A 23,232-nucleotide genomic window follows, 5' to 3' on the forward strand; every position below is an offset into this window, starting at 1 on the left:
ACTGACCGGATCTCCATTTTGCAGATTGGAACGTAATTACATTTTGGATTTCACTCTTCTAATTTTGTGACAAAATTGTCAGCTCAAAAAAATGTACCAAACTGCATTTAGATATGTATTTTGTGATAAAATATCTATTTAAATACACATATTCATGCAGGTTATTTTTTTAAGTCTAATTAATCCGGAAATGGGACACAGGTAAAATTGACAGATTGAAAATAGACTTGATCCTTCCATCTCTGGCTATCAGACTCAAGTGCAACTGGTAAAGCTTTTTATTTAAATGAAGATTGTGACACCCAGTTCAGCCATTAACATAGAAGCAAGACTTAGGGTTTCAACTGATGAAAGAACTTTTAAAACTTAAAAGGAAAACAATGCATACACTTAAATTTGATATATGTTTAAATGTAATTCCTACTCTCAACTCCCCAATCTATACATTTAAGAACTGTACAGCCGACAATTTTTCCTATACTGTCTGGATTTCTTCTTCTTACTGTGCTGTTCCATCTGCCCCATGAAGCATCCCTGCTTTCTAGCTGCTGCTCCCTTCTCTTTCATAGCAAAACATTACCTCTGTGAAGTAACAGTTCCAGTGTGGGGGTTGAGAGCCAAAAAGCAAAGAAAATTTGCATTTTGTGAGAAAAACAAGCCAATTGATATGGTTGCTCTTTAGACCCCCCTGAATGATTTTAGAAGTAGTGCCATTCCACCATCCTCCTTGGGGCAGAAGACCCCCCCCCCAATATTTTACAGCACTGAAAACTCAGACATTCAGTTTCCCCCCAGTAACTTTGCTCCTACTTGAGATACAAGAATGATTCTGGTCTCAACATTAAACATTTTGAATGCCAGTTGTGAGAGAAATAGTGGTGTGCCCATAGCCCCCCATGACATTTTACAAAACCGAAAACTCAGATATACTGTTTCCTCCAGTAGCATTTCTCCCAATTGAGATACTCTGGGTAAACTGGGGGAGCTGAGGGGCTCAAGCACCCCCAGATTCTCTGGGGGCACTCAGCAATCCCCCTGGGCAGCCAGTGCCAGCCAATAGTGACAGGGTCACCTGATGGACTCAGTTACAACACCAGCTGCAGCACAGGACTGCCCCATCATACTACAATTTCCATGATTCTTTGGGGTTTTGTTGCTGTTCGCCGGTATTTGTTTGTGTGTTTATTAATTTATTAAGAACTATACCCTGCCTTATAGGGTCTATGGCCCTCAGAAGGATGTTTAGTCCTTAACTGTGGCTCTACCCACTTCCTTTGCACCAAGAGACTACAAGGCCTCAGTGTGGCCCAACAGACTGCAAAACTGTTAAGACTGAACTAGGCAAGTCAAGAGCCTCCATAATATTAAATACAAATAAAATCTTGAATGTATTTTGCAGGGACAATAACCATTTTGTCACAGTTGGGGAGTGGTTGTCTCTCAGTCACCATGAAAAACAACAACAAACAATCTGTGAGACTTTTAACAACTGTTTTTATTATAGCATAATAATGTGCACCATGGTTCAGAATTCTAAATCTGTGTCAGCTGATCTAGATCTTGTGGCAGGCAAACATTACCAGGAAAACAAATCAGCCCTGGATCAATAAATCTTTTTAATCTTTTCTGGAGAGCCAAGGAAATCCTTTTTTGGAAGAGAGCACCAATCTGTACAACATATGGACGAAACAGGTGGCAAATAATTGTTGTTGTGAAGGTGGTCCAGAGAACTTAGCTAGATGGGAAACAGCAATATGACACATTTGTTAAGGAAAGGAGTGTTCCAAGTGTATAATGGAAGCCATCACTTTGAACAAGTTCCCCACATTCTGCAAGCAGAAGAAATATACAGAGTAAAACAGATGCAAAACTCATAGGACTGAGAAATTTTGTTTTCTCTTCAGCAGATTGTACATAGCATGCCAGACAAGATATGGTGACCTTGAAGAATTCTTCATGTATGGGAACCAGCCATACCCACCATCACTTTCTGTCGCTTCTCAAAATTCTGACCTGATAAACTGCCTTCTTACAACTGAGCAAGCAACTGTCTCTGCACTGCCCCCCATCAATGCAGTTCTCCTGGATGGAGCCACAGTTGTTCACATGCTCCAGCCCAGAGATGCATGTACATTCTAAGTTTATGTGGATGATATATACCTACCCTACCCTCAGAGGCCAGCCAAGCAAGAGATTTGACATAGGGTGTGATAGGTATACTCTAGACCAATTTGAGTCCCAGATGTTGTTGGACCACAACTCCCACGATTTCTTGACCAGTGGCTAAGCTGGATGGGGATGATGGGAGTTGTAGTCCAAGAACATCTGGGGACCCAAGGTTCAAGAACAGTGCTCTAGAAAGCCTAAAGAATATTACACAGGCTAAACAAGGAAGCAGAATGAGAATACATCTGACAAATTCTACAAAAATCCTTTCCAGTTGAAAGAGTTTTCTCAGACAGTGAAAACAAGAACGGGCTCTTCAAATATCTTGGGACAAACACCAAGCAGCTGGGTAAAATTACTGACAAGGAGGAGTACAACATGTTGGACTGTGATGTGCTGACCTCTTCAAATCGTAAAGATATAGAAAGTTTATCCCCCTGTGATCATGAAGAGGCTAATGCTGCAGATGCTGCATCTTGAGGATGCTTGATCAGAACCATAGACACCAATGTTGTTGTTCTCACTGTGTCTTCAGTCAGTCATCTTCAAAGTGTGGAAGAGCTGTGGGTGTCCATTAGCAATCATGGCAGCTCACGAGCTTTTGGCAGCCTTGGGCCCAGAGACATCAGCTGCATTACCATGTTTCATGCCTTTACTGGCTGTGACACCAATTCCCAGTTTAGTAGCAAGGGCAAGAAAATCGCCTGGGAAACCTGGAAAGGTTTTCCTGAGTTCATATCGGGGGTTTTGAGCATAGCAAGAAGCAAAGTTAGTGAAACAACGAGTGTTGTCCAGATGTTTGTTGCGCTCATGTATGATAGGACCAGCAATTTGGACACTGTGAATGAGTGCCAAGAGAGGCAGGCAGCTAGAGGGAATTCCCCCCTACAGAGGACACACTGCACCTCCACACTAAATGGACAACCTAACAAGGGGGCTGTATCTGGAGCCAAGCTGCAAATCCACGACTTGAGATGAGAGGTATTATTGTATTATTTAGTTTAGTCCCTCATGTTTTCACGTATTCTCTGTTCTGTTTTTGCAGAGTGTTCTAATGTTTACTCCAAATATATTGATAGAGGTACCCAGTCCTGCTGAACAACAGAAAAGTTGAAGATAGTAGAGAACTAATATGGTTGATGTTGCCTCAAGCTTCAGAGCCAACATCTGCACTTATGAGCTGTGGGTGCAAAAGCAGGATGTTTGTCATGCTGCAAATGCAGGCAAATCCAACTGCAGTTCACTGCTCTCTGTGATGGTGACTTGCACTCTTGAAGCGGCATAGTTTCCCTAAAGATCTTTCAAAACTAGTAATGGACAGAAATGCAAGTTGGTAAACATAAACTTAAAAAGAGTAATTATGATTCATTTTAACAATGGATTTTTATTTTTGATTATTGTATTAAAAAAGTAAAAGCAGCTGCATCAGTTCAGTATTTTAACTGCAAGACTTTCCTTGAATGTAAAATATCAACTTTTCGGTGCTACCCCTGATGCCAATCAGCACTATTTTGCATTGGTGGTCAGGTGGCAGCTGAAGATCTAGACTTGCCACCATTCTCCACCTGGCAGAGCAAAACATCTGCATTTTACATTAGTATACACGTTTTAAGAAATTGGCTCCTGAGAGGTAAGGTTCCTATAATTCTTGTTAACAGCTGAACACATGGACGCACCATTATTTCTCTCACAACTAGCATTCAAAATGTTACATTTTGAGACCAGAATCATTACTGTATCTCAAATAGGAGGAACGTTACAGGGGGAAAACAATGTCTGAATTTTCAGTATCATAAAATATCAAGGGGGGTACTGTCCCCCTAGTGGGGTGGCGGAAGGGCTCCCCTTCTAAAATAATTCAGGGAGGTCTAAAGATAAACTATGACAAACGACTTGCTTTTATTTAAAAGTGCACTTTTCTATCTCTTAGCCCCCATGCTAGTCAGCAACTTAATAGATGAGTGGAAATTTTTTTCCAACAAGAAGTTGCAATATGACACTATATTGCATGGATTTAATTCTGTGATAAAAAATTAAAAAGCTATTTCTATACGTTAGAACAGCCTTTCCCAACCAGTGTGCCTCCAGATGTTGTTGGACCATAACTCCCATCAGCTTCAGCCAGCATTGCCAATGGCTGAGGCTGATGGGAGTTGTGGTCCAACGACATCTGGAGGCACACCGGTTGGGAAAGGCTGCGTTAGAAGTTTGTTTTGTCATTAAAGATACATACATCTGAATAACCAAGCATGCCCAAACAACAAGCTGGGAATTCAGTCATGTAGCCATTTTTCACTCATTCATTTCCTATATGTTTCTTGCCATTTTCCAAATTAGCTTATTACTTCCCCAAACAATTCATGAGTACTGCCTACCTGTACATGACACCATTTTAGTATTTAATAGTGAATTCAACTTCTAGCCTAGAGTCAGTAAGAAAAGAAACTAGGCTGCAATTCAAGAACTATTTACTCCCGAGGTATCCAAATGGATGCAAGTTCTCCAAATTGGTATTATAGAACATCATCAAGATTTAATTTGAGTCAGGAATTACTAGGACCATGTTCAGATAATATCTTCCCTTCTCACTCCCAAACCGTACACAGGGAGAAATCAAAAGCTGGCCTTAAAGTCTAATCCTAATTTTGCTTCTTAGGGTCACCAAGTTCCAAACATTCAAATACTGAATTACCAGTTCAGTTGGTCACTTCTCTGTGGCAAGAAGAATCACGGAGAAGAACCTGAGCTCAAAGCCCACTCCTGATTTCTCTCTAGATACAATAGGGGAAGAAATTATAATCTGAACAAAAGTATGAATTAATAATAATGAAGAGAATGCCTGATCATGTATACAGCACCTTTTACTCAAAAGTAAACAACTGAAAGGGGCATAGCCCAATGCTAAAGCACAACTTTTGCATGCAGAAGATTCCAAGCTCAGGCTTGTGGCATCTCCAGCTAAAACTTTCTCAGATAGCAAGGCTGACAAAGACCTCCACTCAAGACCATGAGAGCTGCCATCAAAGTAGAAAATAAATGGAACAGTGACCTGATTCAGTATGAAGAAGCTGCACATATAATCATACCCATTTCCATATATCAGGCATTAGGGGGCTGGGTTTACAAGTAGATTTCAATCTCAACACCTTTCAACTTCAAAAATGGTTTTTATGGTCTAATCTCTTGTTTTAACTTTGCAAAACAATAGACATGCAGCCCGGAAATAGTAAGTATAACAAAAAAAATTAAAATGAATGTTGCATTGTATTTTAATGTCAATACGTCTATGAGCCCCATAGTGGCAAGTGGAACCATTGCCATCAACCAACTCTTTCAGTGCAATAAGAAATGGATTAACAATCCAGCATTATATTATAATAAGATTTGAGAAGGAGAAACACTAAAAGTTTGGCAGAGGAGCCAAGACTAGGAAATATTTCAAATTCCTGGAAGCCATCATCAAGCAAGGAATCTAAATAACTAATCAGTTTACCAAAAAATGAGAGATTATTTGTTCAATCTTAAAACTGTATTCATACACACACACACACACACACCAAGCATTTTACCATGGATAGAAGCTTGTGCAAATGAGTTTTCTGTACACTGCAATACCCCCTGAAGCAATTCCAATCATAAGATCGAGATTATGAAGATCCTAAAAATAAGAACAGACCACAGGGGAAAAAAACCTGGTAAATTAAAGCACCAAGAATCCTACTCTAGTAATGGATACAAGGAAGTGTGACAGTTTCTCTGTGTGGTGGGGGATGAAGCACTGGATGACTCCAAATAGAAGGGAGTTGACTACTTCTGTATTTGGAAGAAAACTACCCAGATGTATATACTGAGATGATCAACGGAGCTACACATTTTATTTATTTATTATTTGGTTAATATATTGAAATCCTGCTCATGATCCGAAAATATCAGGACAAGTAACCGTAAAAATCAATGAACAAGGGGTAGGGAACTACTGGCCCTCCAGATGTTGCTGAATGACAACTCCTGTCATCCCTGGCGATTGGCCATGCTTACTGAAGGTGATGGGAGTTGTAGTTCAGTAATATCTGGAAGGCCAAAGGTTTCCCACACCTGCAATAAAATCACAGTCAAAGAGGAACTACAATTTTTAAAAGCACATAAAACCATAATATAAGCCATTTTGTATTAGATACTCTACAAGAGTTCTTGTATTTTATTTATTTTTATTTATTATTTTATTTATATCCCACTCTTTCTCCCAACAGAAGCCCAGGGTGGCAAACAAAAAGCACTAAAAACACTTTAAAATATCATAAAAACACATTAAAACAAAACATCTTTAAAAACATTGTTTTAAAAAAGCTTTCAAAACATTTTTTTAAAAAGGTTAAAAACATTAAAAAAAGGTTTAAAAACATATTAAAAAGCAATTCCAACACAGACGTGTACGGTAGGGCCCCACTCATACGGCAGGTTAGGTTCCAGACCCCTGCCAGAAAGCGAAAACCGCCAAAAAGCGGATCAGCTGTAGCGTGGGGGTCTGGAACCTAACCCGCTGATAGCACCAGAGGGGGAGAAGATCAGATCTTCCCCTCCTCGGGCACGATCAGCTCGAGCGGGAGTCTGATCGCACCAGAGAGAAGATCAGCTGTAGCAGGCTACAGCTGATCTTCCCCTCCTCTGGCATGATCAGCTGGAGTGCGGGAGTCTGACCACCACGAGGAGAAGATCAGCTGTAGCATGCTACAGCTGATCTTCCCCTCGTTCAACGCGATTAGCTCGAGCGGGGGAGTCTGATCATGCCAGAAGAGGAAAAGATTGGCTGTAGCGAGCTACAGCTGATATTCCCCTCCTCCGCCACAATCAGCTGGAGTGCGGGGAGCTCCAGGCCCCCCTCCAGCTGATCACCCCGCTGGCACTGTGTTAACGGAACGCCAAAAGGCGGGGCACTGAGAAGCGGGGCCCTACTGTATGCCAAATCATTACTGTGAACATGCATTGTAGGTTAGTTGTCAATACCGTGACCATAGCTTATAATGTTATTAGTGACAAGGAAAATCTATTTAATATAAGTGGTGACCACAACAAAGTGTTGTGGGCATCCACAGTCACTAACACAAGTGCTCTTTCTCAGTACTCCAGCCAGCCAGGAACAAGAATACTGTAAGTGCTGTTCAGGCAGGGAAAAGGAAGATGTTTCTGGGGTGTTCGAAAATGTGTCACTTCCTTTCTTTCCTCCTAAAATCTCCTTATATAGTACAGTAACGGGAGTTTTTTGGACCTCATGACATGAAACCCCCAACCCAAATCCCCATCTCTACAATGCTATATATTGTTTGGGGCTCAAGCAGAACAGTTTTCTTCCTTCATTTTTTTTTTTATTCCAAGTGGCACCTACATCATTCCATGTTTCTTGAAGGCCACCAAGAATGTTTATCAGGCTTTTCTGCTTGGTTGTTTTCCTTTTATCTGGATGCTGGATCAGATGAGCCTTTGGCCTGATTCAGTAGGGCTCTTCTTATGTCTGTTCGTGTTCACAATAATCCCAAATTGCCCCAACCCTCAATTATATTCCCAAACTGCAATCAGTCTAGTTTTATCCATCAAGGTCAATGGGAGCCATTGGCAGACTTGTACAAAAAACTATAGTCATTGTAGCAATGGATGCCATGCTAATTATAATACTATTGCTACAGCTGAAAACAGAAGAAATGGACAACTACTTCTGAATGTGGAAGGAAGGTTTAAGTTGGTGTTTCTCAAACAGCAGCTCCATATAACATGGCGAACCCCATTTAAAACTGAGGGGACTTTCAAATACATATGGTGAGGATACAATGGGTGTGCTTTTCCCCATAAACACACATGCATACAAATACACACCCAAAATCCTGATGAGCATCCCCTAGCCCTTGGGCACACCTAAGTAGCACTTTGGATTCAGGCCTGTCACTAGATTTTAAGACAAGCATTTATACCATTAATCTTGTTCAGAGTTTAATTCTAAAATGCAGTAAATTCTAGGGCAGTAGTACTACACAAGAATTTCAGTCTAAAACTATAGGACAGTACTATATTCTTCTACTGAAGCAACTTACTTTCACTGTTTTTGCAGTGTCAGTTATGCAAAAAAAGAAAAAAGCATAAGGATAATTAAAGAACTCAGTTGAGAACCAACAATATTGCAAGCTTGTCTCAAATTTGCAGTTTAAGATAATTAACAAGGACTTGTACTTCCCAGCAACACATCCTGCTTAACAATGTAAGTTATAAAGATGTAACTTATTTAGTGGATATGCCCCATATATGTAAAAAAAAGTTTTTTCTTGCTTAGCTGTTCTATAGTTAAAAATAAGGTATGGATGAAAATTGAAAATTATTTGCTTATGTTTACAATCAATCCTATTTCGGTATGATTGCATGTAAAGTTCTGTGATTACTTTTTAAAAAAAAAATACAAGTTGCTCTAAATATAAAAACAATACTGTAAACATACTCTACCACTGTGTAATTCTATTCCATAGAATTCAAGTGTTCTTGCTATATTAATGTAGCAGGACTCTGCTTCCGATTGTTTGAGGCCACTGAGGAGGAAACCAATAAGATATTAAAATGCAATAAATTACTATCTTAATTGAAAAGTCATTGGCTTATACAGAAAACTTTTAAAGTGCCATTATATAAAATACATTCAAGATACATACTTACGGAAAAACTCTTTCACCACATTTGAGTCATGGTGTAACCTCATGACGGATTTGCCTACACTTGTACCACACCACCATGTCAACTGCTTTTCACGTGCCGTATTCCCCCTTTGAGCACATACAACCACAGAGGGCTAGACCAGATGGCCCTTAAGGTCTTTTCCAACTCTATGGCTTTATATTACAGCAATATCACATTTTCTTAACACTTCAACAACAACAAATATTTCTCATTAGATGTACAAAACAGAGTTTTCCCCACAGGTCATTGCTACTCCATATGCTCTATCAGTACCAGAGACATCTAGTGGATAGTGTCTGTAACATCTGTTACTGCCCTTCTGTAATGCTACAGGGCATCTCTCGTTTTATTTATCTTCAGTAGAAAACTGCCATCTCCCCTACATCTGGCCCCAACCCATCCATTATACTAGGATGGGATGTTGTGTTACTTACACAGGAAAAGCATTACTAAGAGTATGTTGTCTCTCAACAACATACAAGATCAAAAAGTCAAGGGGAGGGAGGTTCTAAAAAGCCATTTTATGCTGTTATTCAGAATAAACAAACAAGTAGGTCAATCCCTCAAGCTTTATGGATCAAGGCCTCTATCTTTAACCTTTAGCCACTGTTATTTATAATCATCCAAAATGTTCACAGAACACTGTGAACTGTTTCCAGATATATCAGTAAGTTAAGTTTTAGCACTGTTCTGAAAAAAGGAGTCTTGATAAATCATTGACATTAAAATATTGTCTTGCTTGCCTATCCACATGACCAACAATAGCCAATAGTTTTAAAAATACTTGAAGCAATATGCTTTGGCATATAAATTTCACTCTATTCTTAGAGTGAAAAAGGAGTATGCTAAATTTCTGTATCAGATCCAACACACAGATTCCTTTTTTAGAAGTTCTCTATTCAATAATCAAACATGAAGGACTAATGCATAGTGGTTGAGCATGTGCTTTGAATTCAGAAGGTTCCAGGTTCAACCTCTGGCATCTCCAGGTAGGGCTGGGAAGGTCCCCTGCTTGAAACCCTGGAGAGCCAGTTAGCATAGACAATAATTAGCTAGATGGACCCAAGGCATGACTTGTGATAAGGCAGCTTCCTGTGTTCCTATGGACACAAAATGAGCAAACTTTAAAATGAATTGGAGATGTTGATATATTCCTTTGGTTATTAATTTAATGTTTCAGGTGAAGAGCCTCCATGTATTTAACTATCAAATACGTTCTAAGTTAAAGTGGTAAAATGTCTGAAAATTTTATTACTTGTTTAAAAAATGCCAGGCAGAGAAAACACAAATGAAAGAACATTAAAATTGTGCAAATTACCTGTGCTGTTCATGTAGTGATTCTACTTTGGTTAGAAAATCTTTATTTTGCTCTGGTGTAAAGCAATAGTCTGAAAGATACTCTGGAAGATGGACAGAACTATTGTAGTCTCCAAGCTGAGCTTTTTTTGGGGGGGGGAGAGAAAAACAAAAATAATTATTTTCTTTCATGCAAACACAAAGGTGCTTAGCAAAACCTTACTCTGCAGACACGGCATAGTGAATAATGTCCTCATGTAACGCCTGTGGAAGTTCCTAATATTGCTCTACTTTCCTTTCTCTGGATTGGGAGATGTGTAAAAATACTACAGCTAGCAATAGCATGCTGGCCCAACAATTGGTCCAGGTTGAATAAGGCGCAGTGATGGGAAGGAAATCTAGAATCAGAATCAAGGCCAGTGAACCACCTTTCCAAGTATAATCAAAGAACAGTGATTTTCTAGATTGGCATACCCCCATTTCAGTTTAGGCCATTTATGCTTATGCATAATTTAGGCCCGTCATGCTTTAAAATAATAATAAAATTTAATGAAATGTTAATTTTCACTTCCATAAAATTGGTATTTTTATTTATAGTTTATGTAAACCGCTTAAAGCAGTGGTTCTTAATTTTTTGGCTCATGTATCCCTTTGAGAATCTGATGAAAGCTAAGGACCCCAAAAATAAAATTTAAAAAATTCATTGTACTGGAAATTGGTTTGTTTGTTTTTGCTCCTGGTTCACAGACCCCCCCTGAAGCCCTTCCATTAGAAACTCCTGGCTTAAAGGCTTTGATGATTAACCGTACAATCCACTACATGTCTACTCAGAAGTAAGCTCCACTAAGTTAAATGGGACTTACTCCCAGGTAAGTGTGTATTGGATTGCAGCCGAAGTGGTTAAATAAATAATATAAAGTACTGTTTTAAAACCAAACTCAAAAGAACCTGGTCACTAGGAATTGAAAACATCAATCTGCTGCTGGTCCTAGATTTCAACGGAATATCCCATTGTTGTTATCATCATTATGCGCACTGAGCCCGCAGATTTGTAAAGTTTCCATGCAAAGATCAAATCAATGCAGTAAATGGTTGAGATCCCACATATATTTAGGATTGTAAAATCCTCTAAAACTAGTTGAGGATTCCTGTTTTTAATTGTCAGAATCAAGGAAGTTATCAGACTGCGAGATAACTTGAGCAAGCAGAGAAACCTGTGGAACCAAGTCATGCAACAACGAGAAGGGTATATCCTGTGTTCCCCCCACCCTTCCAAAAGGAAGGCATTTCAAAATTCATTTTAATGTGGCCTTATATTTAAATTTTGTGCTGAACTGGTTAGTGAACCTTTACTGGCCAGTACTGAAACCAAACCAGAACTTTAGCTGCAACTGAAACGGAACCATTTCCCATCCTGTCAGTTTTCCATCTATCAGTACTCCCATCTAAATCCTGCAGAGGTTTTTGAGGCAGCACAATGACCACACTCTGACTGTCAATCTAAACATCATGCCCAGGGCTGGGGGACCTGCAACACTCCCAGAGTCCCTAACTATTTGCTATGCTGGTTGGGGCCAATGGAAGCCTGCCCCAGGTTCCTCATCCCTAGATTAGAGTATCCTACTCTATAGTGACTGGGCTGGGGGAGGAATCTTTAAACACTGTCCTTAACAGCAACTCCTAGACATCATAATCTGCTTTTAAAACTTTGATATAGCACAGGATTCCAACTGTTCCAAATAACAAAAAGCCTACAACATTATGTGAAAAAGCATACAAAACCTCTTTCTCAATTCAGTATTTTTCGGATTACAGATATGAAAACAGAATAACCAACCATCCAGGAATCAGAAACAATATTCAACAGTGCTGAAATTAAGAGCTGTTAACTGCTGATAAAGCCACTGCATTGCTAGCTTACTGAATTAATGGCAACCACTGTAACTATAAAAAAAACCCAAAGACTGTATAAACATTTACTTGGTCAATAAGTGCCTTAAGAGACCACTTATATTTGGTAGCAGATCACATGGATCATGCTAGCAAGTTTAGAAAAAATGTAAAATAGTTAAACATTAACTTGAATGAAGCCTGCCAAACATTAACACTCTCCAGGGAAGGCAAATACCGAATCTCTCATACACCATTACAAAATTTTGGAACCAAGATGCTAGAACCACAGCACTTTTATTATCGATGAGCAAATTTCAGTGACATTGACAATGGTAGTGGTGGGAAACCTTTGACCTTTGGGCCAAATTAAGCTTGCCATACCTCATACATTGGCCTACAAGGCCATTTTGGGCTAAGCACACTTGCATTTCTAGAGACTGACATCATATGACATCAGGTACAGTAAAGTTCAAGGTGCTACTACACAAATTGTGCTCCCTATTCTTCCTCTACAGCCGAACGAGTTTGTGTGTGTATTTATAAAAATGACAGAGTTAGCATTTGGGCATGTTACAGAGTCTGTCCCTTTGGTTTGTGTGTCTATTAAGTGACCTTTTGTTTCTCGTGACTAGCCATTTCAGATCGGGAGAGGGTCTATCTGTAAGCAAGGACAGGCCTGCCACGCAAGGCATGTGATAGGTGAGTATTATCAGGATGGGTTGAAAATAATGGATAGTACATTTGAGTGGTTCTAGCTAGGTGATGTGACAAGACAGGTCCTGCGCTCTCCCTTGTTGGCTTGTCCTAGAGTAGGTTTTTCCAGGGCATCAATGTGGCCTTGCAAATCAGTTTTTCTACTTCACTGGTTGGATATTGTGATTTTAGGAAATGTCTAAAAATGTAATGAAATTCATTGTGAAGCAATACATTCTCACTGGAACGTGCATCACATATTTCATAATGTTTTATCATCAAATCAGATCTGTGCAGAGAGAACCCTGTTCTCAAAATGGCTTCTTAATATTTTCTGTGAATTAAAAGCTCTCTAGCTAAAGGTCCTAAAGCTGTGATGAGCCCATTACTTAAAAACTGGCTATGAAACTAGCCATTATGATCCAAAAATAACTGGCTGGGGAGCATATCAATAAGCACAAAAGAAATAGTGAAATAGCACCAAATATTTCACTAATGTATTACTACTTACACTGAACTGCATATGATGCAAGTACCACAGCTGAACTGACAGGACATAGCAACCTGAAAGGGATAATTGAAATATGTTCATAATATTCTGTCTGAACTGTAGGTTAATGCCAAACACAGCAGAAAGATGTTATGCTACTACAATGCACTTATTCAAGCATCACAAAATGTCTGTGGCAATATTAATACTAATAATAATACTACTATTACTACTAATAATAATAATGACAGTTTTAAATTTAAAAACTGCTGTCCCTTCATCAGATCTAGGTCTAAAGATGTCACCTGCTTTAACATACAAACCAATTTCATTTATTTGGTTGGGTCTAAAGCACGCTTTAGGCAGCTGAGAAAGACAATACTATGTGAATGCATCCACAATCTTTACAGCATATTTACTTGTAACACCAGCACAAGGCAGCTATACATTTTATTGCATCTTCCTTAAGAACAGATAATTGATTTCCAAAACAAATCTGAAACACAAGAAAACATTTCCGCTTCTCGAAAACCAGCTAAAACTATCCAGCACACTGAAAATGAAAACCATGAACAGCCAGATGTACCAAAGAAACTGATCCACAGTTGATTTACAGGCAACATACTAGAAATATTGAATAAAAGTAATTGACATTTCAGATTTACATGAGACTCCTGTAGTGTCACAGATGCTCAATTAGCAAAGAGCTTTACAGAAGTCTCTCACATGTTGTGTCTATAACACAAGGTTATGGTAAAGTGCAATGCAAAGATGTATCACTGAACACTAAAGTCAGGATCATTCAGACCGTGGTATTCCTGATCTCTATGTATGGATGGAACAGAGTATCCAAAATGCAACACAAGATAGTGCTGGAAGATGAGACCCCCAGGTCAGAAGGCACTCAACGAGCTACTGGGGAAGAACAAATGACAAGTACGAGTAGCGCTGTGACTAATGACGCAGCCGGGTCAAAGCCGAAAGGAAGCCCAGAGGCTGATGTGCACAATTGCAAAAGGAGAGTGCGGAGTTGTACGACGTACACATTTGGAACATAGAATGTGAGAATCATGAACCAGGGAAAGTTAGAAATTGTCAAGCAAGAAATGGAACGTCTCAACATTACAATACTTGGTGTGGGTGAATAAAAATGGACGGGAATGGGACATTTTCAATCAGGCAACTACAAAATATTTTATGCAGGAAATGAGAAATTAAGAAGAAACAGGGTTGCTTTAATAGTGAGATGTGATGTAGCAAAAGCAATCAGGAGCTAGAACGCAAGGTCTGAGCGAGTGATATCGATGAGATTACACGGGAAACATATTAACATACAGTAACCATCATCCAAGTCTATGCTCCGATGGCAAACACAGAAGAGAAATTGGAGAGATTTTAAGCAGAACTACAGGAAGAAATTGATCACACACCAAAACAAGATGTGCTGATAATCATGGGGGACTGGAATGCAAAAGTAGGGAACAGAGAAGAACTAGGAATTGTGGGGAAATGGGGCTTACGAGATAGAAATGAAGCAGGAGAAAAACTTATTGAATTCTGTGAAGCCAATAATTTGTTTCTTGTGAACACATTTTTTGCGCAACCAACAGGACAACTGTACATGTGGACATCACCAAATGGTCAATATAGGAATCAAATTGATTATATAATTGGTAGCAGAAGATGGAGAAGTTCTACAAAAACAAGACCAGGAGCAGACTGTGGTCATGAACGGGTCGTATCGAAAATCAGAGTAAAGCTAAAGAAGAAGAACAAAGCAAACATGGTTCCAAAATACAATTTAAAGAACATCCCACAAGAATATAAAGTTCAAATAAGGAACAGGTTTGAGGCTTTAAACTTAGTTGACAGAGAACCAGAAGAACTATGGAGTGAAGTCAGGGACATGATCAGGGAAGAATGCAAAAAGACAATACCTCTCATTAAAAGGAGAGAAAGACCTCAATGGATCACTGAAGAAATTCTTAAAATGGTGAAGAGAGGAAAACAAAGGCAAACGGAGAGAGAAAGAAGGTTAGAACCCTAAATGCAACAATACAGCAACTAGTACATAGGGACAAAGAGAACTATTACAATGGTTATTGTATAGAAATAGAAGAGGACAAGAAAAAGGTAGAACAGGAGCCCTATTCCAAAAGATTAGAGAAATGAGAGGAAATTTAAACCACAACTAGGGATGTTGAATAATCAACAAGGAAACACACTGACTGACCGAGATGAAATAAAAGGAAGATGGAAGCAATACACTGAAGAACTCTATAAAAGAGATGCAGGGATGACAGATTTATTCATGAAGAAACTGTATGATGAAGAACCAGAAATGTTAGAATGTGAGGTGAAAGCTGCTCTTAAAATACTACGAAGAAACAAATCACCAGGAACAGATGGCATACCAATAGAGTTGCTACAAGTTACTGAGACTGAATCTGTCCAAATTTTGACAAAAATTTGTCAAGAAATATGGAAAACTAAACAATGGCCCACAGACTGGAAGCGTTTGATATACATCCCAATTCCAAAGAAAGGGGATCCCAGGGAATGCAGTAATTATCGAACTATTACCTTAATATCCCATGCAAGTAAAGTAATGCTCAAGATTCTACAACAAAGGCTCTTACCATATATGGAGTGAGAAATGCCAGATGCCAAGCTGGATTTAGAAAGGGAAGAGGCACAAGAGATCATATCGCAAACATACGTTGGATAATGGAATGGACCAAGGAATTTCAGATTAAAATCACCCTGTGCTTTATAGATTACAGCAAAGCCTTTGAATGTGTAGATCATGAAAAACTATGGTATAGTTTAAAAGATATGGGGGTGCCACAGCATCTGATTGTCCTGATGCGCAAACTATACTTTGGACAAGAGGCTACTGTAAGGACAGAATATGGAGAAACCAACTGGTTCCCCATCGGTGTGTTTAATCACCCTATTTGTTTAATGTATATGCAGAACATATCATATGGAAAGCAGGATTGGACCAAGATGAAGGAAGAGTGAAAACTGAAGGGAGAATTTAAGACATGCAGAGGATACCATACTACTAATAGAAACCAGTAATGATTTGAAACGAATGCTGATGAAAGTTAAAGAGGACAGCACAAAAGCAGGACTACAGCTGAACGTCAAAAAGACTAAAGCAATGACAACAGAAGGTTTATGTAATTTTAAAGTTGACAACAAGGACATTGAACTTGTCAAGGATTATCAATACCTCGACACAGTCATTAACCAATATGGAGACAATAGTCAAGAAAGAAGAAGGCTAGGACTGGCGATGACAGCTATGAGAGAACTAGAAAAGTTCCTCAAATGCAAAGATGTATCACTGAACATGAAAGTCAGGATCATTCAGACTATGGTATTCCTGATCTCTGTATGGATGTGAAAGTTGGACAGTGAAAAAAGAGGATAAGAGAAAAATCAACTCATTTGAAGTGTGGTGTTGGAGGAGAGCTTTGCGGATACCATGGACTGCAAAAAAGGCAAATAATTGGATTTTCGAACAAATTAAACCAGAACTGTCACTAGAAGCTAAAATGATGAAACTGAGGTTATCATACTTTGGACACATAATGAGAAGACGTGACTCACTAGAAAAGACAATAATGCTGGGGAAAACAGAAGGGAGTAGAAAAACAGGAAACCCAAACAAGTGATGGATTGATTCCATAAAGGAAGCCACAGACCTGAACTTACAAGGTCTGAACAGGGTGGTTCATGACAGATGCTCTTGGACGTGGCTGATTCATAGGGTCGCCGTAAGTCGTAACTGACTTGAAGACACATAACAACAACAAATGGTAGTGGCAATAATGCACTTTCAAGTGCTGGAATTCTACTCTAATAGAATATAAACGTAGAATGGAAAATATTTGCAATTGGTTGATGCACTTCATACAGCACTCCCATTGGCAACCCAGTTGAGTTTCACAAGCTATGCAAAGCTTAATTCCTACAGAAGCTCAGCTATGTATGTTTAGATTGGTACAACCACCAATTTTGCAGTGATTCTAATTGTTGACAAGATTTCCCCATAACAGAATGGGAACTTTTTTTTCTTATTTCTTGGACTGTTCCAACCATCAACCAATTGACCTGCTTTAATAAGAATTTGTTACCTTCCTTCCAAAATGTCAGCCTTCAATTGCAGGAAGAATAAATGCCTAAAAAAAATTGAAATAACTGTTACATTTAACTAGTCAACCAACTGTATTTTAAAACTCCTAACATTAATATTGCGCAGATTCATGTATTTCTGAATTTACATTTATACCTTACTATTTAGAGACAATTATGATGATTACATATACAGTAGGGCCCCACTCATACGGCAGGTTAGGTTCCAGACCCCCACCAAAAAGCGAAAACCGCTGAAAAGTAGATCAGCTTTAGCACAGGTGTCTGGAACCTAACCCGCTGATCGCATCAGAGGAGGAGAAGATCAGATCTTCCCCTCCTCCGGCGCAATCAGCTCGAGTGGGAGTCTGATCGTGCCAGAAGAGATCAGCTGTAGCACGCTACAGCTGATCTTCCCCTCCTCCGGCGCGATCAGCTGAAGTGTGGGAGTCTGACCGCCCCCGGGGAGAAGATCAGCTGTAGCACGCAACAGCTGGTCTTCCCCTGCTCCAGCACGATCAGCTCAAGTGCGGGACTCTGATAGCGCCAGAAGAAGAAAAGATCCGCTGTAGCGTGCTACAGCGGATCTTCCCCTCCCCTAGCGCAATCAGCTGGAGTGCGGGGAGCTCCAGTGCCCCCTCCAGCTGATCCCCGCTGGTGCTGTATTAGCAGAACGCCAAGAAGCTGGGCCCTACTGTATCAATATATTCAGCAGCTGAGGATTAGAACATCAACATCTGAAACAGGGCCCATGGTTTGAATGCAACCCTCCAGACCTCTCTATCTAGCCTTTAGGTTTCTCCCAGGCCACCCCACCCCCACCTCCACCAATCTGCCTAGGTCATACCTCTCACGAGCTTTGCTCCACACCCTCTTCAAGTGCTTTTGCCTGGCTGGAACATGTCCTTGAACTGTGATAATAGCTCCTGGTGGCCTGGATGGTGGCTGGAGATGTGAATGTGTGTGCGTAGAAACCTGACTTTTTTGTTTTAAATGTAATGTACTTTAAACTTGCAATTCTGTCATATAACTGTCTCTGTGCCAGCCATAGATAAAATAAGCAACACTAGTATATTCCTGCAAAGCTATCAATGACTACGAACCCTGAAGGGTATGTTCTACCTCCACTATTGGAGGCAGTATGTTTCTACATACTAGCTGCTGGAAACCACAGGAGGGAGAGTGCTGTTGCGGTCAGGTTTTGCTTTTGGGCTTCCCAGAGGCACCTGGCTGGCCACTGTGAGAACAAGATGCTGGACTAAATAGGCCACTGGCTTGATCCAGCATTTTTATGAATACTAGGGTAAGAGAGATGTCAGCAATTGTTATCAAATAGTTACAGAACCTTTACAAAGAAAAAGAAGCAAAGGGTACCTGGTTTGTTCCTGCTGCAGTGTGTTTGGATCAGGTATAAAAAACCTTACTCGAAAATGCAGGGTGCAGGGGAAACCACCTACAATATTTTACAAAATTAAAATCAATGTATATAATTTCTTCATCTATATTTATTTAAAAATCTCAGGGAGGAAAGCTGTACCATATAAAAAGACAGATGAAATTTGCTTCTACGAACAAACGTATGTTTATGTCTTAAAACAGAAGCCCAATAAGACATTTGTATAAAACCTCTGTTCATAGGAACACTTCAGTAGGAATGTTAATATAATTTGTATTTTTTTTAGAAACACAAAAGGTTGGATCCAGACTTAGGCTGCAATCCAATACACACTTATCTGGAGGTAAATCCCATTGAACCCAATGGAGCTTATTTCTGGGTTGACATGTATTGGACTGCAGCCTTCATCAGACTGAAAGTAGACCTACTGGATTTAATGGAACCTAAGATACCCACTGATTTCAATTCATCTACTCTAACTGCAGGGTGTTTTTTTCTAGAATAAACTAAAGAATATTTTTTCTGGAACAGATTGTGCTATGCATTTTCACAATTCATTCAGCTGGCTCAGAATCTATCAAATATTAAGACATCACAAGGGAGAAAGGGTCTTTTGGTTTGGTTGTTGGTATTTGTTTTTTGTTTTGTTTTGTTTTGTGATGTGTAGATAAAAATATACATAAATTGTCAGATCCAAATCGATAAAAATAGAGGACAGAATGGGACAAAGTAAAGACATATGAGAAGGCACAGGTGAAGAATGTTGGCCAGCAATTAATAGAATTTCTTAGTTGCTCTGGCCAGTATGCAAGCCTAACCCAAAAGCGTTATAGATGACAAGCAATGGCATTTGATCTGCTCTGGCCTCTTGATGTAAAGATGTGTTCCTAAATCTTGGCTGCAGTTTGCTCCTTTATCAATTTTATTTATTAAATTATAGATTGAGCAGGATGGTAATAAATAGGACAAATCCCCATCTACTATGCTCCATTCTCTGTTGTAACTCATGGTTGAAAAAAGATTGATTGACCGACATTGCAGGCATAAACCCTGGAAGGGAAAAAAATTAGGGCGGTGCACGGGATTTGGCCAAGGCCCGAGCCAAACCGGACCCATTCGGACAGTTCTGGCCTCACCTGAGTCAGGTTCTGACACCCACAGATCATTACAGTTCAGATTCAATAACTCAGAATGACCTGAGGCCATCAGGGGTCAGGGCATCAGGCAGGAAGAAGAGGTAGCCACAGGTCTTCTTACTGAGCAGAGCCAGCGATCTTCCAGGGGTGCAGGAAAGGCCTTTGTAAAATAGTATCTCCCCAGGATCACTCCCTACTATGCAATGCTGTTTTTTTTGCAAAACAGCATCATGAAGTATAAATTGACCCTGCTGTTGGCTGGAGGGGAGAGGAAACAGAAACAACATCTCCTTCCCCTGTCTCATCATATGTTTAATGAGAGATTAAAGCCCCACCCCTTGAACCTATTCAGGAGTAGCTCTGACCCAGGGTGGGTGGTCCCAAAGTCAATCCAGGGCAGGTCGGCCTTACTAGGGAGGGGGGGAGACACAGCACAAGAAAAAATGCAGTTTGGAGTATAGGGAGAGAATTATGATTTGTTCCCAGATTTTCTCACAATAAATGCTCTATTTAAAGAACCTTCAAGATTCCCCTACCCAGAATATGTAATACTAGTCAAGTTTCAAATTTAGCAAAAAATTATCGATGCCAGAGCTAAATCTGAAAAAAAGGGAATTAAACTCTACCTACCATACACAATGCTTTTTGCCACTGCAATGGACGCAGAAAGCACTGCAAGAATGGATAATTAAGATGTTGAACTAATTTTCCCAGGAAGGGAGTCTGAGGAATTGGGGCAAATAGTGAAGCCAAAAGACAAAGTTCTAGGCTTTGCTAAGAAATTAAAACAACCAGGTTCAGATAGCATGTACTTAAGAGTTGAAAAGAACTCAAAATGTGAAATTACTGGTCTTCTAACAAAAATCTGTAAATTGTTTCAAACACTGGCCTACATACTCAAAGACTGGGAAGTGGCCAAGGTAACACCTATTTTTTTAAAAAAGGGATCCAGGAGATTACAGGCTAGCTTAACATCAGTTCCAGGAAATCTAGTGGACAGCATTATTAAAGATAGAATTACCAAGCATATAGAGGAACAAGTCTTGTGGAAGAACCAGCATGACTTCTACAAAGTCCCCTCTAACATTTTAGATTTGAGGATGTCAACAAGCATACAACCAGGGGGTGATCCAGCAGACGTTTTCTACTTTCAGTACCTCATCAAAGATTCTTGCATTTATGTGGGCAATGAGATGAAGGGAGGGGAGTATGCTGCCAACTAGTTCATAAGCACTGCTTTCCCTTTTTGATATTCTTTCTTTTGTTTTTCTGTCACCCCCCCCTTTTTCTTAATTTTTTTTCTGTATTTGTCTTTTGGCAAGGTTTAATTGTTTTATTCGTCAGCTGTGTGTGGATTTGGGTTACAAATGTTACCAACATTTTTTTTCAATGTTGCAATATCAGATGTTGAATACTGCCCCTATATTGTACGTACAAGCATGCTTTGTTACAAAGATATACTTTAGAGGGATAAGGGGTAGCACAATACATTGTTCCTTTGTTTCTGATAATTATGGATGTCACTTGGATGTCATCTATGCATGGGCCTTTAGACGTTGTGATTGTGAGTATAAATAATTGTTTTGTGTATGTAGAATTGTGAATTTCATCTTTGTTGTATCAACTTTATTTTCTAACAGAGTTTAAAAAATTTTAACTTGGAATGTCAAGGGTTTGTGTTCTCCTAATAAAAGAAAACAAGTGCTCTCCAGATTAAAAAAAATCTTAAAGTTGAGGCAGCATTTTTTTCAAGAAACACATCTTTTAGTGGATGATAAAGATAGACTTTGTGGAGGTGTATACTAGTGGGACTTCTAGTGAAGGTTCTGCTTTGTTCATTGCTACAGAATGGCATACCTGGCACCTGCAAGCCTGTGCAAGGGGAAGGATGACAGCATATGCTTCTTGTAAGAAGCAGCTTATGGCTTCATTAGAAGAGAATTTCGATATAACTGTGAAGTCAATTTGCAACGTGTTCTTCTCTAGATCTTTATCAAAATTTGGAATGTGCTAAATGTGAATTGAATAATTGACTTTCAGCTAAAGCTAATTTGTTTTGACATGTTTGTTCAATATTATTAGGAAAATGGAAAGACACTAGGTAGATATTGGCATTTCATTTAAAAAAACAATTATATCCCACTGATTAAGATTTAATGCAATAATGTATACAACACCACCAAAGGTTATAATTCAGTTTCCAAAATACAATTCTCAATTGTATAGGAAAGATAGGGAGCCTACAGAATGCATATTTGAAAATTTTCACAGGTGGTGTATCTATAGTTAGATTTGCAACAAAGGAAGCTTATTTCACACAATTTACAAACGGAAGAAATCAAGAATGTCATTAATAGAATGAGGAATGGGTATAAGATGGCTGTTTTGCCTTTATCCAAAGGCTTTTGAATCAGGTACCCTGCCACTGTACGATTCTCATGCCTCTGTTATTCCTATACCTGGTAAAGACCATACCAATCGTGCACAATATATACAAGTCTCCTTAATTAATTTAGATGTCAAGATATTAACAGTAATCCTTGGTAACAGACTTCAGGCGGTGATAGCAACATTAGTACACCCAGTAAGTTTATTCACCAACCAAAGGCAGGAAGCAGATAGTTTTGGTAGCTAAGGTGGTTGTTTTAAATCATGAAAGACCTGATGTAGCTGCAATTATTTGTCTTGATACTGAGAAAGCACCTGACAAAACACACTGGCAGTTTATTTCAGTTACTTTGAAAAAAAGGGGGGGTTTCTTCAGAAAATTATGAATTAGATTAGAATTTTGCAGCTTTCTTCCCAATCACAGGTGACAAACTAAATCCTCTAAAGTATGTTTTAGAGACTAGTACAAGGCAGGACTGTCCTCTTATTTGATAGTTGCTCTATGCTTAGAGTTGTTGGGGTGCACGTTACGCAGAATAGAGATATTCATGTTCATGAAAAAAGTGGAATTTAAAATAGCTTGGTATGTAGATAATTTGTTATTATTTATTAGCAGACCTGGATTTGCTAATATTGCAGCGTTGCTGTTGTTGTTGTTATGTTCCTTCAAGTCGATTATGACTTATGGCGATCCTATGAATCAGTGACCTCCAACAGCATCTGTCATGAACCACCCTGCTCAGATCTTGTAAGTTCAGGTCTGTGGCTTCCTTTATGGAATCAATCCATCTCTTGTTTGATCTTCCTCTTTTTCCACTCCCTTCTGTTTTTCCAAGCATTATTGTCTTTTCTAGTGAATCATGTCTTCACATGATGTGTCCAAAGTATGATAACCTCAGTTTCATCATTTTAGCTTC

At 39.3% G+C, this 23,232-nt stretch overlaps 1 protein-coding gene across 14 annotated transcripts in view; it reads right to left on the reverse strand.

The window, feature by feature from the left end:
- The window catches only part of PTPN3 (protein tyrosine phosphatase non-receptor type 3), a 229,171-nt gene that overhangs the window by 115,779 nt on the left and 90,160 nt on the right, over positions 1 to 23,232 (reverse strand). For 11 of the 14 annotated variants that reach the window (XR_009758410.1, XR_009758412.1, XR_009758411.1 and 8 more), the window contains 6 exons: positions 18,770 to 18,848; positions 17,398 to 17,442; positions 13,274 to 13,326; positions 10,199 to 10,319; positions 8,648 to 8,735; positions 5,736 to 5,824 (listed from right to left, as the gene is read on the reverse strand). Coding sequence is in view for 10 of the 14 variants with exons in the window: in XM_061589650.1 (XP_061445634.1) it covers positions 5,736 to 5,824; positions 8,648 to 8,735; positions 10,199 to 10,319; positions 13,274 to 13,326; positions 17,398 to 17,442; positions 18,770 to 18,848 (475 nt within the window). In the remaining 4 variants the exon portion in view is untranslated. Of the gene's footprint in view, positions 1 to 4,858; positions 4,923 to 5,735; positions 5,825 to 8,647; positions 8,736 to 10,198; positions 10,320 to 13,273; positions 13,327 to 17,397; positions 17,445 to 18,769; positions 18,849 to 23,232 lie in introns of those variants that run through there. The other 3 variants (XM_061589653.1, XM_061589654.1, XM_061589655.1) reach the window with 3 other exon arrangements.

The sequence above is a fragment of the Rhineura floridana genome, chromosome 11 (genome assembly GCF_030035675.1).
Source record: "Rhineura floridana isolate rRhiFlo1 chromosome 11, rRhiFlo1.hap2, whole genome shotgun sequence".
Lineage (NCBI taxonomy): Eukaryota > Metazoa > Chordata > Lepidosauria > Squamata > Rhineuridae > Rhineura > Rhineura floridana.